The sequence below is a fragment of the Myotis myotis genome, unplaced genomic scaffold, assembly GCF_014108235.1.
Source record: "Myotis myotis isolate mMyoMyo1 unplaced genomic scaffold, mMyoMyo1.p scaffold_m19_p_17, whole genome shotgun sequence".
Taxonomy (NCBI): Eukaryota; Metazoa; Chordata; class Mammalia; order Chiroptera; family Vespertilionidae; genus Myotis; species Myotis myotis.
Window position 1 is genome coordinate 33,806,058 of NW_023416321.1, and position 18,427 is coordinate 33,824,484.

Genomic DNA, 18,427 nt, shown 5'->3' on the forward strand with positions numbered 1-18,427 from the left:
AGCTGGACCCTGCGCCTCCCATCTCCACGGTGCCCCTCCTCTCTCTCTGCTTCGTGTTGGCTGGGATGGGCTTTGTGGTTAGACATGGGGTGAGCTGCTACGAAATCTCTCCTTACCTCCAGGCTGTCTTCACCTCCTCGCTCCCCTGACCCCCTGACTGGCCCAGATACTCACTCTGACTCGAGGGGGTAGAACGTATGCATCTCAGTGTGGCTTCTCGTCACAGGGAGCCCCTGGCATCTGCAGTCAGGCCCGAGGTGCAGGCACCACGCGCCTCCTGTTCCACGGGCGAACGCGACCAGGCAGAGGCTGGGGGTTCAGGCAGAGGAGGGTTTGGACCCAGACAGTCTGACGCCTCCCCATTTTCCCCACGAACTAGCCCATAGCCCTCCACGGAGGATTCACACCCACCTGTCAGCCGGCAGCCCTTCCTGCCCCTCCGTCTCTGTCACCCACACTGACTGGCTGAGGCCAGGTGCGGGGGCCTCTGACATTGTTCACCTTTAATCTGCACCCACATCCCCACGTGCTCTGATCCCCACGTGCCCAGTTGTACCTCCTCTATGTCGCGCCCAGCTGGAGACACCTTGGGGGCAGCTCCACCTTCATTCTCACAGAAAAGTGCCCAGCTGAGCAACCCCTGGGCCAGAGCTGTATGTCCACCCTCTGACCTCTGCCCTTTGCCCCTTGAGTCACCCTGCACAGGGTTGGCTGTATGCTCCAAAGCTGACCCCCAACACACACAGTGCCCTGGAGAGCAGCCTTGGCAGCTCCCATGGCGGGGAGACGGGGGCTGCCAGGGTCCCAGCCCTAGAGGGAGCATGTGGACTTGCAGAGTGCCTGGGGGACCACCCAGTGCTGTGGCCTGGTCTGTTGGGTCCCAGGGTAGAGGGGAGAAGGGTTTCAGCCTTAGAGGCCATGATTCAAGATGGAAACACTGCCCGGCTGGTGTGGCTCAGTGGTGAGCATCGACCTATGAACCAGGAGGTCACCGTTTGATTGGCACATGCCTGGGCTGCAGGCTCTATCCCCAGTAGGGGGTGTGCAGGAGGCAGACAGTCAGTGATTCTCTCATCATTGATGTGTCTCTCCCTCTCCCTTACTCTCTGAAATCAATGAAAATACATTTTTTAAAAGATTGAAAAACTAGGGAAAGCTCCCCAGACGCCCACCCCCAGCCTCCACCACTCAGTAGTTACCTGCAGCACGTGGGGGTGGTAAGAGCTCCATTCATTCACCCCACGTGGGGCTGGCGGGGAGGAGAGGGGAGGAGCCCTGGGTTTCTGATCCTGTGTCATGTTACATCCTCTTATCTCTCTCTGACTCCACGTTCTCATCTGGCAAATGGGGAGAAGCTGTTAGCGATCTAGGAGGGCTTGCCCACTGTGTGCAGCCCTGTTCCTAGCTAAGACAACCAGGCATGGTGTGGCGTAGTGAGGGGGCGGGAGGTAAGAAAGAGACAGAAAAGACCACTGCCGTTACCGTTCCGTGCGATGAGGAAAACAACAGAGTGAGCGCTGGGAATGTGGGAGGCGCTTTGGTTGTCTCGGTGACGGGGGCTACTCCAGCTTCCAGCCCCAGGGGCCATAGGCCCTCCGGAGACGCCCACCTCAAATGCCAGGCCCACCCTGCTAAGGGACCTGCGATCAGTGTGTGTATGTAGGGGGGCGGGCAGGGGTTCCGGGAGGCCTCAGTGGTGAGGAGGCAAAGATCAGGGGTGAAGGGACAAGGGTCCTAAGCAGGGAGAGCTGGGCAGGTTGGGGAGGAGAGCAGCGTGGCCGGAGGCTGGTGGATGAGGCCGGAGGCTGGTGGATGAGTCCGGAGGCTGGTGGATGAGGCCGGAGGCTGGTGGATGAGGCCGGAGGCTGGTGGATGAGGCCGGAGGCTGGTGGATGAGGCCGGAGGCTGGTGGATGAGGCTGGAGGGCAGCATCACCTGAGAGGAGTGCAGAGCAGTGGGAAGAGGCCAGGCTCACGGGGCTGTGCGGAGGAGCCCGAGGGCAGCCCCTGGTGCTGGGAGGGACAATGTGTTAAACCCCTTTCCCTCGGGGCCTCACTCGATGTGCTTCTGCCTGTCCCCCCTGCAGACCTGTACTGTACCCTGGAGGTGGATTCCTTCGGCTATTTTGTCAGCAAAGCCAAAACCAGGGTGTTTCGGGACACGACAGAGCCCAAGTGGGACGAGGTGCGTGGCGGGGGCCGGTGTGCCCCGCAGGGACCCCTGAGCTTGTCACCACCAGCCATGCCCCCCCCCTCCCTGTGCTCATGTCCTGCTGGCTGGGGTTGGCGGGGCCAGCTCTGCCCCTCAGCCCTCTGCCCTGCATCCCTGCTTATTTGACTTCTGATCTCGTGCTTATGTGCAGACACGGGGTTTCCGCTCAGGCCCCAGACCCCACTCCCTCAGTGAATTGGAGGCCCTGGAGCCCCAGAAAGTGAGGACGCTCCTCCCTGCCCCGGGGGGTGGTCCCCGTGGGCCCCCCTCACCCCCCTCTCAGCCTTGTGAAATTGGGGCCCCCACCTGCCAGGAGGCCCGGTCCCCCACGTCCGTGGCTCAGGCCCCTGGCTCCATCCTTCCTCAGGAGTTTGAGATCGAGCTGGAGGGCTCCCAGTCCCTGAGGATCCTGTGCTACGAGAAGTGCTACGACAAGACCAAGGTCAACAAGGACAACAACGAGATCGTGGACAAGATCATGGGCAAAGGGCAGATCCAGGTGAGGTCCCGATGCGGCCCCGGCAGGAGGTGGTGGGGCTGGGCCGGCATCCCTCTCACTGGCCTCCCGGGTCCAGGGGCTTGGCCTTTTGTGCCTCGGCTTCCATGCTGGTTTGAGAAGCCGCCGGCCTGTTGGTTCCCCTGCGGGAGGTGACATCTCATGGTGGCCCCAGGCGCCCATGTGTGCCGGTGCCTGGGGCTTCCACGCCTGGCTCAGGTGGGCCACCCACTCTCCCGCAGGAGAGGCTCCCTGTGTCTTCACTTCCCACCCCTGGTCTCCTGGGGCTTTTCCCAGGCGCACTGCGGGAGGAGTCTGGGGCTACCTCCGCGAGGCGGCGTTTGATGAGCAGTGTCTGCTGTAGGAGGTGTGAGCCCAGCATTTGGGGGGGCCTCGGATCTGCTGGGTGGCTGGGGCCGGTCTCCGACTGGTCGCTAGGGCTGCTGGGCCTTACTGGTCCCTAGAGTTCACCGGCGTGGGGTTGGTTGTGCGGGTCAGGTTGAGGGTGCGTGTGCCTGGGCGGTGTTTCTCGGTACCCTGTTAACGGATGCGGGGAAAGGGCCTTCTGCAGCCCGAGTCCCTGGAAATTCTCCCGGTTTGGGAAATGGCTGTTCTTCACGTTCCTGTGAAGCGGATGCAGACATGGGCAGGCGTGCAGCCGTGCACACCCATCTGGCACCTCGTGTGGCCTCACGCTCAGGACACGAGTGGCCTGGTTCGGGGGTCGAGCCTGTGACCGTGAAGTCAAGGGAGACAGTGACTGGCTGCACTGGGACTGAGCCGCGGGCAGGAGGTGCCGCGGGCTTACGAACAGTTGCCACAGCGGGGATGTGGGTGCAGAGAGCTGAGCGATGCTTGTTTGCGGGAAGCGTTGGTTCTCTGATTGTTGAGCTTGAGTTTGGTGACTGGTTCTTGGCTGGGTGCTCTTAGCAGCATTGCCCCTTGGTGACCTGTGTGGGCTTCCTGCTCCCCCCATCTCAGGCTCCAGTGCAGCGGTCGCTAACCTTTCGGACCTCCACGGACCACCAGTTGGCAACTGCTGCTCTAGTGTTTGCCGGGGGGGTGGGGGGGGCTCCATTTGGTGGGGTCCTGGCCATCTGCCTCATGTTGCCCCAAGTTCCTGAGCACATCTCTTCCTAACTCTGGGGGACCTGTGCCCCCCTCCTCAGCACTGTCTCCAGAGAGATGGTGTTGCCAGGCAACCATAAGTCAGTCCTTCATTATTTTAGTCATGATTTAGGAAAAGGGGACTGAAGGGAGCTAGCTCTCTCTCAGTTCAGCCCTGGGAACCCACTTCCTGCGGGGTTAAGGAGTGGGGGGCCCCACGTTCCTGGGCAGGCGGGAGTGACCAGCAGGGATGGGGCCCTGGGCTGGCCCATCTAGCCCAGGAGACACCCAGCCAAGAACTATGACCGGCTGCCATGTGCCCAGAACCTGGGTGGCCGTGGGATAGAAGAGTTAAAAGGGGTGTCCGGCGCAGCCAACTCAGTGAGTCCCAGGGGCCCTGACCCCTCCAGAACCCAGGGTCCCTCCAGGGCTCAGTGGCTTTGTCCCCACCTGGACTTCCAGTCCTTTCGCTCCCTCCTCCTCACCTCTGTCAGCCTCACAGCCCCAGGGGAAGCACAGCAGAAATCATTGCATCTCGGAGACAGGAGCAGATGGAGGCCGTGGGGGAGGGGAGGGAGCCAGGTTATGTTTGGCAAAGCAGAAAGCACAGTCTGTTAAGGAAAATGTTTCTGTGTTTAAGCTTCGAGGAATGTTAAATGCCTGGGAGTGATATTAAAAGAAACACAAACCTTCCTGCTGCCAGCTGACCTGGGCCTGCGAGCTGCCAGTTCAGAACCAGCGTGCTCCGAGGGCTTTGAAGTCTCCGGGCCCTCAGCTCCCCGGGGTTCAGCGCTGCTGCAGCCCTTGGCCCTCAGCCACAGAGCGTCCATCCGACAGGCCTTCCTGTGAATTGGGGAGCGGGAGGGGCCTCCTCACCAGGGGTGAGCCAGGCCCTGTGAAGGCCCCCTCACCTGTGGCTGCCCTCGGAGACACCGAGGATGACAGGCTGGGGGAGAGCCAGCACCGAGCCGTTCCCACGTGGCCAGGCCCCACAGAGCGCCGGGACGGTCTGTTCCCACAGCCGCCGCCACCTCCCTCCCCGCCACGTGTCCGAGGAAAGGAATCTGGCGCTCGGTTCTGCTCCCCTGCAGCAGGCGCCGAGGGTGGAGCTGAAGGTGGCCTGGCAGCAGGGTCGGGTCCTCGGGGATGATCAGGTGGCCTGCAGAGAAGGCAGGGGAAAAGGCCCACCCGGTGCCCACCTCCCCGCCTCTTTCTAAGCCCCTTCTGGCTCAGCCCCTCCAGACAACAGCCAGGGACCCCACCTCCTAAGCTGTAGAGACACTTGCTCCAATAGAGTCTCGGCTCTGGGTTTGCTTGAGATGGCAGTGGGGCCTGGGGCTGAGGGGCAGGGGAGTGGCATTAAGTGACAGGCAGATGGGGTTCTCAGAGGCCCATTCCCAACATTCTCTCTTGACCCTTGCAACAGCTCTGCAAGGAAAATGACAGCCGTATTCTCCCCATTTTACAGATGTGTTCACTGAGGCCCAGGTGCCTCTGCTGGCAGTGCACAGGAAAGGCCACGCTCTCTCCTTTGTGCTGGGTCACTGTGTCCCGGGTCTTCATCAGGGAGTCTCCCAGCCTGGGTGAGGGGCACTGGCGTGGCTCGTAGCCTGGAGGAGGAGTCGGGGTGGTGTTCTGCCCTAGCATCCTGCTTTATGGCACAGGGTGAGCTTCAGTCCTCTTACCTCTGGGCAGGGGACATATTTGTCTGGTGCACCTGAGGGAAGCATGCATGCAATGAGCCAGGGCCAGGGACTTCTCATCTGCAGTGTGCCCCACTGCTCCGAGGGGTGTAGGGCCTGGCCTCAAGGAAGCTACCGCCAGTTTGGAAGACAAGTATATCAATATGTGTCTCCCCGGGGAGAGCAAGGCAAGATGGCAGTAACGATGATGATTACATCAGAGAGCGGACTGTGAGCCCTGCGCGGGGCTGAGGCTCAGAGCGTTATCTCAGGGGGGCCTTCAGGGTGCCCTGTGGGATAGGAAAGTGACCCCAGTTTTAAAGATGAGAAAGCTGAGGCATAAAGGGTTCATTCAGGTGTCTAAGAGCAGGCAGCCAGGGGGCAGGGCAGCCAGCGCTGGAAGCAGCCTGGACCCGGACCCCTTGCTTTGCCCTCCCCAGGGCTCTCCTGTCTTGTGGGCCACAGGAATTCAAAGAAGGAAAGAGTCTCATGGGCTGCAGTTAGGGAGGCTTCCGGGGGGAGGGGGAGCAGGAGGGAGTGGAGAGCACTGGCTTTTTTAAATTCCAGAAGCAGTGTTTGTATTAGAGAGAAAATTGCAATAATAGTAGATTGACTTGAACACAATCACCAACCACCCCTACTCCCACTCCTCTGAAACAGCCATTTTATTCGTGCCTTTTCCCTTCCTCAGATATCATCGTGCGTATTTTGTATTTTTTCTATTTTCATGTATTGTCATCACCCCCTTTCTTCTGGGGCCGTATGTGGTCTTTATAATGACCTTTTTTGTTGCTTTGTCGAAAGTACTTCATCTACTTTGTAGAAGTCATTTTCTGTAATGACCAACACGCGCATCGCGCATGGCTGTTCTGAGGCGCTTTGTTATTCCAGCCAGGTGACAGGCTCTGGATCAGCAGAAAGGAGGTGGGGGGCATTCCAGGGGGCGGGGAAGGGAGGGCCTCTTGGCCGGGAGCAGGGAGGCAGGAATGCACAGGGAGTGTCCCAGGAAATTAAGGAGCCCCCCTGCCGAGAGCAGGAGAGATTGTGAGCAAGCAAGAGAGGGAGAGTGAAGGAATGAGTAAAAGAAAAGGAGTTTTAGGCCAGAAGGGATCCTGGAGGGCATTTAATCCAATCTTGGTTTTTGGGGGAGAAGAAACCAGACCAGAAAGGGGGAGCGACATGGCCACGGTCATGCAGGTCATTGGTGGTTGAGCAATGACTCCAAATTCAGGGCTCCAATCCCAGGCTGGCCATGCTTGGTGAGCTGCTGGGCAAATGAGGGAGTGCAAATACTCAGATGGGACGGGGAGGGAGGGGAGACTTGGATGTCAGTCTGTGGCCCTGAGGGGTCACAGTGTGAATTCAGTGTTCGACCCCACCAGCTCAGTGCATTCTCCTCTGCTCAGGAGCCTCCCTTTCTTCCCCAGACCTAAGGGGCTGGACCTTGATTATCTATCCAGGCCACCCCCCCCCACAACTGCCTCCTTGCTCCCCCACCCCTTCCTGGCCAGTGAGCGGCTCAGCCAGGAGGCCCCCCCTTCTTCCGCCTTGCCTCCCTGGCCCTGGGGGACTCCAGTGTGTTTATCCCAGTCTATTTCCAAGCACTGCTGCTCTGGGCTCCAAATGTGCGGTCCCCAACTGGGACTTGCCCCCTAGCTGACTGGCCTATTCCCAGGGTCTAGCCCTTGTTGGCTGGCGGGTCGGAGAGGAGAGCTCTCAGCTCAGTTCCTGCCACCGACTCCAGACTAGAGAGGGGGCGAGACCTAGGAGCTGCCTAAGTCAGAAGAGCCTTTCTGGGCCCTGCTCCCCCATTCCCTAGCTCAGCTGCAAGCCTGGGGACCCAGACCCGTGCCTCCCACCTGCAGGAGAGCTCTGTTCCCCCCACCAGGGGGTCCTCTGAGCCTCCCAGGGGCAGCCCTCCCTCCATGGGAGCGATCAAGACCCTGGGGTGGGAGGGAGCAGGGTTCCAGGCCAGCAAGGACGTTCCAGCTGTCCCAGTTCTGGGGTGCCAGGACCCCTCCACCCCCAATTGTGAAGTCAGGCCAGTGGGAGGCCTCCGTCCTCCATTCCGAAGCTTGGAGCCCGTGTCTGAAGAGGAAAGGCGGGTCATTTCTTTGACCTTCTTGACCTGCCGCTGGGAAGCTCGCAGGGGTCAGAGCTATTGGAAATGGAACTCAGGATGCTGGGAGCCAGACTGGCAAATCTAAACATCTAGACCAGCGGTTCTCACCCTTCCTAATGCCGCGACCCTTTAATACAGTTCCTCATGTTGTGGTGACCCCCAGCCATAAAACTATTTTCGTTGCTACTTCATAACTGTAATTTTGCTACTGCTATGAACCGTAATGTAAATATCTGATATGCAGGATGTATTTTCATTGTTACAAATTGAACATAGTTAAAGCATAGTGATTAATCACAAAAACAATATGTAATCATATATGTGTTTTCCGATGGTCTTAGGCAACCCCTGTGAAAGGGTCGTTCGACCCCCAAAGGGGTCTCGACCCACAGGTTGAGAACCGCTGATCTAGACTCTCTTACTTTTTTTTTATTGTGGTAAAGAATGCCTTCCATTACATTTACCATTTTAATAATTTTTAGGTGTACAATTCAGTGGCATTAAGCACATTCACTGCAGTGTACGACCATCACCACCATCCACCTCCAGAACTTTTTCATCATCACAAACTGAAAGGTCATACCCAGTAAACAACTCCCACTTCCCCTCTCCCCCACCCCCAGCTGCCACCACGCTGCTTCCCGTCTCTGACCTTGACTCCCAGGACCTCACACCAGTGGAATCACACAGTGTTTGTCCGTTTGTGACTGGCTGCTTCACTCGGCATAATGTCTTTAAGGTTCATCCATGTAGCATGTGTCAGAATGCCCTTCCTTTTGAAGGTGAATAACACTGTATGTATATACCACATTGAGTTCATTTATTCGTCATGTGTCATGGACATTTAGGGTGTTTCCATCTTAGACGTTCTTACTTTTAGGTGAGAAAAAGAGCCTGGTCTCTGAGGATAGAGATTTCATGACCTTCTCTCCAGACCCAGGGGTGTCCCCCCTCCCTCCGTGCCCCCAATTGCTCAGCCTTCTCCAACTGTCGCAAGAGAGCAGAGCCCCACGACCCCAGAGCGCCACGGGTCAGCATTAGCTTCTGCTTGTGGAAAACAATACACCCCCACCTTCTCCCCGCAGGGCCCAGCTTGTTGTGAGGCTCAGGATGGCATGTACCTGAAAGCTGGTCAGAGCTGTGACACGCACATCCACGTCGTCACTCATTCAGCCTTTTCTGCGTATAGACGTGGTGGTAGGCACTGTGCTGTAGGTACGAAGAGTGAATGGGACCTCCCTGTGGAGTAAAGGAAACAGAGAATTCTGGTCATTCGGCCAGGGTTGAGCGGCTTTGAGGCCGGACAGGTCACGGTTGAGAGTTAAGTTTCCTCCATTCGTTAGTTGGGAGAACGGGATAGGTTACCCTACCTCTCTGAGCCTCGGTTTCCTCAGCTGCAAAATGGGCTCTAACGAGTGCTGAATGTGGCAGCCACTGAGGCCCATGGCACGGGGCCCGACACGGTTAGTACTCGTCTGATGATGACAGCCTTTTGACCAGGTGGCGGGTCCAGGTATCCTGCCTTCTGACTTCCTGCAAGGAAGCAGCCCCCCACCCCGAAGGCTGTTACCTGCAAGTGACCCCTGTGTCTGGGCCTTTGACTGGTGAAGGTCACATCTGTTTTCTTTCTTTTTTTTTTTTTTTTTTTTAAATATATTTTATTGATTTTTCACAGAGAGGAAGGGAAAGAGGTAGAAAGTTAGAAACATCGATGAGAGAGAAACATCGATCAGCTGCCTCCTGCACATCTCCCACTGGGGATGTGCCCGCAACCCAGGTACATGCCCTTGACCGGAATCGAACCCGGGACCTTTCAGTCTGCAGGCCGACGCTCTATCTACTGAGCCAAACCGGTTTCGGCACATCTGTTTTCTTAAGCAGATGGAGTCACACAGCTTTGATGCACTGACATCAGTGGGGGCAGGGAGGTCAAGGTTAGGGCCCTCCTTGCCTGGCAGCCCAGGGTTTCCCTGCCTTGACCCCCTGGCTGAGCGGCTCGGGCTGGTCCGCTTGGAGCAGCCCCGCTCGCGTAGTGCAGTCAGTCCCAGCGCAGAGCGTGAGGAGCTGGGAACAAGGGGCCATTGTCAGCAGGGGCTGCTTCTGGTTTCAATTACGCTGCAGAGTGAGGAGAGCAGAGACCTGGGCCAGGAGCCTGCCAGGGCAGGACTCAATGGCTTCCCCATTCCAGGTCCCTCCCCCTGGCTCCTCAGGGGTCGGCCGCCCCGTGTGAGGGTCAAGCGTATGAGGGTCAGCCCCGTGTGAGGGTCAAGCGTGTGAGGGTCAAGCGTGCCAGCTCTATTGCCCCAGGCACCAGGCTCTGGGCAGGGGCCCTTCCAGCTGTGGTCAGCAGGTACCCGAGGTGCTTGCTTCCTTCCCTGGTGGCATTATGGGTCCTGGATGCCTTCTCCCAGGTGTCCTTCAGGCCACACCGACCACAGCTGGCCCCGGGGAGTGGCCTGCATTTGCCTGGGATGAGCTGGGGGAGCCGTGATGAGAAAGCCTTGGCCTATGGGGCTTTCCCCTAACTCCCAGCTTGGCACCTCGCGGCCCAGGCAGCTCCTTGCCCAGACCCCGAAGTGGCCATGCTGGCTGTGGCTTTCCAGCCTCTTTCCTAGTAGATGGACCCCTCCCCAAGCCTGGGCCAGATGTGCACTGCCAGGGAGCGTCTGCCTCTGGGATTTGTGTTTTATGTCCCTGCTGCTCTCCGAGCAGGCCCACGTGGCCGCCATCGCCACCATGGTGCCAGCCCAGAGGCCATGGGGAAGGGGAAGGACGATCAGGGGACTGTTCCCCTGCCAGTCTCAGACACGGCCTCCTCCCAGGGCCCTGGTGACTGGAGTCATTGTCCTGCCCTGGCCCCGCCCACCCCAGCTGTTTCAGGCCATTTGTTCTTCAGCATCCCACCTGCTGTCACTCTTCAGGTGGCAGGATGGGGGAAAGCCAGGGGCAGGGTCTCTCGAGGGAGCCCTCCTGCTCTCCGGAGGCTTTCCCAGACTGTAGCACCTCCTCTCCTCTCCCTGCACAGCGCCTCCTCTCCCAGGTGTTCCTGATTTGGGGAGCCTGGACTCTGCCCAGGGCGTTCTGCAGTCAGGAAGCATTCGACAGGAAGCAGATGGGGGCTCGAGGCCGTCTCTCCCCCTCCTGCCCCATTTGGGAATGCCACCGGCAGGCAGGCTGGACCGCCCGCACCCACCTCTGAGAGATAGGTGACAGGCGGAGAGGCTGACCCAGGGAGGACCTTGGGGAACGATTCATTCAGGTCCGAGAGCACGCAGCCTCTCAGCGAACCACAGGAGGGGCGCTGCCCTCTCAGCTCTGGGCCCGGGGCTCCCCGATGCAGGCAAGAGACCACGTGTCATCCCAGCTCTACCTCCTGATCGCAGGGTGGCCTCAGGTGACCTCATCAAGTGCTTCCTCTCGAGCCTGGCATACAGCCCGCTCTCAGTGCGGCTGGCTCCCTGCAGGAGGAGCTGCAACTTCGTCCTCCCAGAAACCAGACTGGTCCCCAAGGAGGTCCCACTTGTGATTTTTTCTCCCCCAAAACCTTTGAGAAAAGGACTTAGCAGAGGAATTGCCAGGGATCTTCCCAACCGAGGGCTGAGGCTGGACATGCATGCCGGGGGCACCCCTTAGCTGGGCTCTGCCATCTCCTCACGGCGGGGGCTGCAGTCTGCCTCACGGCTGCCCAGCCTTTGCTGTAGCACCCGGGGTGTGGGCAGTGGTGACACGTGGTGAGGGCCTGACCTCCAGGCGCAGCCTTCTCCCCACGGGCTGGGACCGGCGCAGCCTGATCAGACCCTCGGAGGTAAGACCTGAGCTGCTCTGGCTTTGGGGCCAAGGTGACCCAGAAAACTCAGCCTGACTGGATAAGTGTCATCCCGTTAGAAGGCCACTGCGGGGACTTGCACTGGCAGAGCCGAGGCCCAGCCTTTTCCCAGAGCAGAGAGAAAAGTAGACAAGACCGGAAGTTTCCTTTAAAAAGCCCCTAAGCTTCCCGGCCTTCACATCTCCTTCCCCCCGAGGGACATCGTGGGCCAATGGCCGTGGTCAGGAGACACAGCGGTTCCCATGGGAACTGTCCATCGGAAATGCTCAGAGTCCATCCCCCTGGAGGAGGGTCAGGGGTTCCAGATCCTGCCTGCAGAGCTTGGGACTACTGGGAGGCACCGGCAGCACCCCCAAGGCAGGGGCGGTGGACAGAGGAGGTGAGCAGATGGGGCTCCAGACCCCCACTTCAGCCAGGGGCCTCTGCTTTTACCCGACTGGGAGGCAGGGAGACTTTGGCATGTGATTTCATTTGGAAAGAAAGGTGGGGTGTGGCCTTTGCTTTAAAAAAAAAAAAAAATTAATGACTGTTTGTTTGGTTCAAGCTCCTGTTTTGACAGGTGTGGAAACTGAGCCCAGAGAGAGAAAGTAGCTGCCAAGCCCACAGTGACCCGGCAGGGCTCGTGCCCAGGCTCCCTGGCTGCCAGGAGCCTTCTTCTGCTCACTTGGCGCTTACAGTGGAATGGAAAAGACTTACTTAGTCTTAGAGAAAGCAAAAAGCATGGAGCTCAGTGGACCCTGACGTTCCAAACCCTCCTGCCTGAGGCTGTGCTGGGAGACCCCGGCCACACCATGTCACCCTGTGAGGAGGAGCAGACCAGCAGCCAAGGGGGCCCGGGCATTGGGCTGGCCAGGAGTGCTGTCCAGGGCTTGTGTAGGGAGGGATGGACATGTGGCGGGCGTGCTCTGCCCACTCTGTCTGTCCCCGGGTGGGTTTGTTTTAGGTAAGCAAGCTGTTCCCAAAGGCTCAAGTGGGTTTTCCATCCACTTCCATGACCAGTGTGCCGTGAGAATCATGGGGATTGCCAGGGACATGCCATCAGGACAGTGCTGCAGGGCACAGCTCTGGGCTATTTCAGCCGCTCCAGCCCCTCGAGAGCCTCCATGCACCCTCGAGACACCAGCTGGGGCGGGGGGCGGGGGGGGGGAGCCGAGTGGGGAGGGAGGCTGTGTGGGGAATGATGCATGCTCTGCACTGGGGTGGGGGGCGAGCCGAGTGGAGAGGGAGGCTGTGTGGGGAACGGTGGATGCTCTGCACTGGGGTGGGGGCGAGCAGAGTGGAGAGGGAGGCTGTGTGGGGAACGGTGGATGCTCTGCACTGTGCCACGAAGCAGCGCAGGTTTTGGGGAGATGGGAGGATCGAAGTGCACGTGGACAGGCTGGGTCTGGGCTCTTTAATCCTCACCCGTGGATATGTTTTTATGGATTTTTAAAAAATCCTCACTCGAAGATACCTTTTTCATTGATCTTCAGAGAGAGTGAAAGGGAAGGGGAGAGAGAGGAAGAAAAACAAAAACACAAAACATTGACGTGAGAGAAACACACAGATGGGGTGCCTCCTGCAAGTGCCCCTGGGACAGGGCCTAGGGCACCTGCCACCAAGGGATGTGCCCCAACTGGGAATCAAACCTGCAACCTTTCGGTGCACAGGGCAGCACTCCAGCCCACTGAGCCACCTGCCAGGGCACAGCTAGCTTCCCATCTTAGCTGCCCCTGTCCTTATACCATGCACCCCTTACCCCTGAGCCTACCTCAGAACCTGCCCCGCACCCCTACCCTGGGCATCCATTTAACTCTTTGCCTGCCATAAGCATCTATAGACCAACTTTAAAATCATTTTTCTTGAGAATTTTCAACTGAAAATATTCAAGAACACCCGAATTGTAATAAATTTATTTTATAATATTCATTGCAAATTGATTTTTCAAATTCAAAGTATCATGGCGTGTGGGGATCGTTTCCGACTTGAACGCGTGGCGGTTAACTGATTAAAGCCACCAGTAGCCACTGATCTACAGAGTTGAGGTTCCAGAGCTTAGAGAACGACATCGCCATACACAGCTAGCTGCGGGGTCCGGACCCTGGGGAGTTCCGCCTGGGCTGCCTCGGGAGCCCCCTGTCGCCAGCATCCTCTCCTTGGCGGCGTGGGGCCGTGGTGAGGTGGCCACGGCTCGGTGTGTCGGCCATCCTCTCCTTGGCGGCGCGGGGCCGGGGTGAGGTGGCCACCGCTCGGTGTGTCGGCGTTAGACGGGCCTGTTCCGGGTCCTCCCCACCGGGCAGTGGTGGGCGAGTGGAAGAGTGAATGAGTGGCCATGGAGCTTGCAGGCCCAGCTCTGCCGTGGGTGCTCGGTGACTTGAGCGAAGAGTGCCTGTCCGTGGCCTAGTGCGGGCCTTGCACGTAGCGGACATTCAGAGAGGTGGGCACACAGAGAAAGCCATCGCGGGCCGTACTTTCTCACTCCGGGAAGAGCTCTGCCCTCCCCGCATGCGGGTTTTGATGAGCATCCGTACAGCACGCGGTGAGAACACACGTTAGGAACACAGGGATCACAGAGCCAGCGTCATACGGGGACTTGCCCACCTCCGTTTCTCACAGCTCTCCTGGGGCGTGCCACCCTCCACCCTCCCCGCCAACTCCCACCCCCTCTGCCCGGCCCGGTTCCTCTGGGCTCTCACGCCCGGCCCGCCCTGCTGTGCTCTCAGCACGGACTCTGAGCCGGTCTTTGGGCAGGAGCCACTGCGGGCTCCCTCTCTGCAGCCCTCGCAGCCTCACACCCACTTTGCTCTCCACCACCACCTTGCCTCCCAGCCCTGCTCCCTGGGGGCCTGCTCCATGCAGGTGGACCCCAACCACATCCCTCCCAGCCCCCCTCCTCCTCAGCACGATCCCCGGCTTCCCGGCTCCCAGCTCCAGCACCCGGACTCTCTAGGGACACTTGGGACTCTCCCTTCCCCCCTCACTCCTGACTGTCCTCACTGGGGTGCCTGTGGCCGGCACTAGCTGGTGGCTCAGAAACCCCTTTTCCTGGCCCAGTGTCGTTTGACCGAGGACAGGGACAGAGGATCGGGGTCCTGGTCTGGGCCGGAGGGAAGATGAAGTCATTCCAGGGGGAAGAAGGAGGTCATTCCAGGGAAGTGGCACAGCAGCCTGAGGTTCTGAGAAAGAGCCTTCCCTCTGTTCACAGGCGGGAGGATTGGCCTGGAAGCTGTCCCCACCCCCAGCTGTCACCCAGGCAGCCTGGGGGCAATCCCTGCCTCTGCCTCCCACACGTCTGAGGCTGCATATATTCCCTGTTGATCTTTTTTTCTTCCATGATGCCACTGCTGATCACTTTAGTCTGATTTTACCTGTCACAGCTGTGCTGGGTGGCTGGTCCTGGCCACCCCAGGTGCATACCTCTCCCTGGGGATAACCCAGGGTCCTGCCTGCATCTCCTAAGGCACAGCCCCTCTCATTCCTCTGGCAGAGAGCCCGAGAAGGAGACGAGAGAGGACTGGACAGTCTGCTAGGAATGTTTTTAATTCCAAAGGCAGTGACATCTGTTCGTGTGGGCCTTACCGCCCAGGCTCTGTTTATGCAGACGGGGGGCCCTTGCATGTCCTCAGAGGCGGGCCCTGCCAGGTGTGGCTGGATGGAAGGGGTGCATAGAGGGGAGAGGGGATGTGGTCACTTCCTGGGTGGCCAGGACAGCCCAAGCCTAGTCCATTCAGCAAAGATGAAGAAGGGTCCCTGGTGGGCTGGAGGGACCAGAACTCAGACGGTGCTTTTGAGGAACTTGCTGGGAACATTTGTCTTGTACAAACCACCGCCCCCACCCCCACCCTGTAGCCTCTGCTCCTAGACCATCAACTCCAGGAAAGACTGAGTCAGGCTTGGGGGGAGAGAAGGCACATTTGTGCTATCCCCAGAGAGAGCTCCCAGCCCACAGGGAGGAAGGGAAAGATGAGCAGCTCAAGGGAACAGCCTCCTGACAGCTACCCATCTGCTGAGGCGCTTATGTCACCATGGAGACTAGTTGGCCATCTTTCATCCAATCAGAACTGGCCTTACCCAGACAAGTGTTGAGCCTGGGGTTCCTAAGACAGACAAGCGCAGAGCTTTGGGAACAGGATCTAGTCTGTCCCCCTTCTCCCACACACCTGCAGATGGGGGGCAGGCACACCCTGCACAGCCTTCCCCCAAACTGCATCCTGGGAAATGTGACCCAAATAGAGGGACGAGGCCTCAGGAAGCCAGCGAGGGGCCAGTTCTGAAGTTTACCAGCCGGTGGTGCCAGGCGCTGATCATGTGTCTGCTGCAGGTGAATGTGGTCAGCAATTATAATGGCGCCTTACCAGCCAGTTACACAACCAGCAGTTGCACATTCGCTGAGGGATGCAGAGTAAAGCTAGGGCGGGTGGCTTTTTTCCACAACTGCTCAAGCCACACCACCCCTCCTCCTCCAGGAAGCCTTCCCTGATTCCCTCTGGCTAGAAATTTTCTCTCTTTTCTCTTGACTTTCATGGCTCGTTATCTGTGCTGTTCTTACAGCCCAAGACTGGATTTCTTGAGGGCAAAGACAGTGCTTTGCCCATCTGAGTACGACGTAGGGCAGGGGCACAATTAATACGTGCCAAATACCTGGATGCCTTTCTGCCTCCTGTTGAGAGGTGTTTAAGCCCATGTCTCCTCTCCTCTCATGGGCTGTAAGCATTGACAAGTGCAGGCTTTTGATTAATTTCTGTGATTCCTCAGCCCCTGCCCCAGGGGGCACGTAGACCCTCAGTCAAGGCCTCTTGAATGAAATGAATGGGATGAAGAAATGAGGCCTGCAGTGGGTTTTGTGGCAGACGGGGTGAGGAAGCTGCCTGGCCCCCACGGGGCTGGAGAAAGACTGTCTTCAGAGGTGGCACCCAGGTGGCCTGGGAGAGGCAGGTGAGGGATGGGGCAGGAAGGCTGGCTCGGGCCTCAGCTGGGCAGGGGACACGGATGTGCTGCTGCCTCTGTGGGGCTCTTCCCCTCACCCTTGGGTGCTGGAAAAGCTATGTGGCTCAGCCCGTTTAGCTGCGGTGGCTTTAGGCAACTTAGGTTCTGGTATGAAGAGGCTCTGTGCAGCCTGGCAGCCCAGCCCGTCCGCACTGTGCAGAAGCGGGTGTGGAGTGTGGAGGCCTACAGTAGATGGGGCTGGTCTGGGTGCCCTGGAGCCCCGCCCCCACCCCCCGGAGCCCAACAGGGCCCAGGACCCCGCCTCCCCCTGCCAGGCAGAAGGCAGTGCAGGACCAGATCCTGCCACAGGGCAGTCACAGTGGTGAGGTCAGCCAGACCTCTGTTCGTGGCCCGGCCTGGCCTTGGGCACGTTGCTCAATTTCTCGGTGTCCTTATTTTCCTCGAGTGGCAAATGGGAGTGCCAGTACTTCATAAGGTTGGGGAGCACTGAGTGAGCCAGTCCATGCGCAGGTTTAGCGTGGGGACGGTTGCATAGTAAATTCTCAGTAAAGGGCGGCTCTCACTATGGTCGGGTTGGCTAATCTGCAGTGAAGGCGCCACCCTGCCTCCAAAGGCACCGAGGGCTCTGAGGTTAAACCTGACGGCCTGTGCGCTGGTTGAGGCCCAGCAGGGGTGTTCCAGAGGCCAAGGGCTGGTTCTGTGCCCTGGCCCACCCGCCTGGGGTAACCAAGAAATGTCCTGACTCAGCTCTTTTCCTGAATCCAAAAAACCAGGCACGTTTCAGTGAGCACTCCCGGCCGCAGCCGCATGACCTCACAGGAGAACCTGACCTCCCTGAGCCCCCGTCTCGTTGACACTAAAACTGGAATGATCACACCAACATCACAGAAGGTGTGAGACTTAAATGCAATCAGATCCTTGAAAGCCCTTTGCAGGGGACCCCGCTCATGTTGGCACCATGAAGATACCCGTTTCGTTCCGACCCTGAGCCTCGCTCTGCCGTGGTGTGACGTCCTGGGCGCCTCTGGGTTTGCACCCTAATCATTTGGAGCTCAGGCCTTTCTCTTTTCTCTGGAAAACGTGTATGGGAAGTTTTTCCAATGCTCTGCTTTGTATTGTCACCGTGCAAAACGGTTCACTTCTCGGTCTTTGGCTAAAACATTCACCAACTTGATGGCCAAAAACAAGTCCGTACGTCTCTAGCTCCCACGGCACCCAGCGCAGACAAAGTGGCTGAGTGCCCCTTGGCCAGTGGGCATCCTCTGCCCCTTCCAGCACAAGCCTTTTTCGGGTGTCTCTGGCCCAGTGCACAGGGCGTGGGTAAAGGTGGCCGCGTGAGGAGCACCTCCTGTGAGCACCAGAGAGAGACCAGGGCTCATGTCCACGGAGAGGGCCCACAGCAGCCGAGCCCTCCTTCCCCACTTGGGACCTTCCTCATGCTTTACCTTCCCCACGAGAGGTTTGGCTGCTGGTACATGCCTGCCTGGCCCTATTGAAGGAGGCACCTTGGGGGTAAGGAGGCAGACCTCCAGGGCCACAGCTTCCTTTCCAGGACAAAGGACCGGCTATTGATGGCCAACACGCAGCTCCTGGCCCTGAGCCCCTGCTCGCCTCTCCTGGCTCCGCCCAAGCCTCCCTCCCCTCCAGGCCCAGGGAGCGGCCTGGCGGTGAAGGGGTTAACCGGGATCCAGCGGCGCGGGGACTGGGTTGTGTTTAGCTGCTTGTCAAACTTTATTTAGTAGGGGCCGGAGGGAGAGAGGCAGGGTCGGTGCGGAGGAGCCCCAGCCTGCCAGGAGTTAAAACCCGGAGGTTGGGTTTTTGGAGGGGGCAGCCTCCAGTGCCTGAGTCACTTCCTTCGGTGAAGGCGGGGGCCTCCCCTGGACGCTTCTCTGCTTCTCCCGGCCGGTCTGTGGCGCACGCACTCCGCACTCGGGTGCTGGGACCAGGGACCGGGAGGCGAGCAGAGAGCCCCAATCGGGCTCCCCGGCAGCCGCCTCCTCTCCGGGAGGAGGGACAGGGGAGGAGAAAGCCTCGCCTCGCACCATGCGCTTCCCGGC

The 18,427-nt window shown here is 58.9% G+C and overlaps 1 protein-coding gene across 9 annotated transcripts in view; it reads left to right on the forward strand.

The window, feature by feature from the left end:
- Positions 1-18,427, forward strand: part of ABR (ABR activator of RhoGEF and GTPase) — a 185,315-nt gene that overhangs the window by 144,819 nt on the left and 22,069 nt on the right. For all 9 annotated transcript variants that reach the window (XM_036340902.1, XM_036340901.1, XM_036340900.1 and 6 more), the window contains 2 exons: positions 2,087-2,184; positions 2,579-2,710. In XM_036340902.1, the coding sequence (XP_036196795.1) occupies positions 2,087-2,184; positions 2,579-2,710 (230 nt within the window). The remainder of the gene's footprint in view (positions 1-2,086; positions 2,185-2,578; positions 2,711-18,427) is intronic.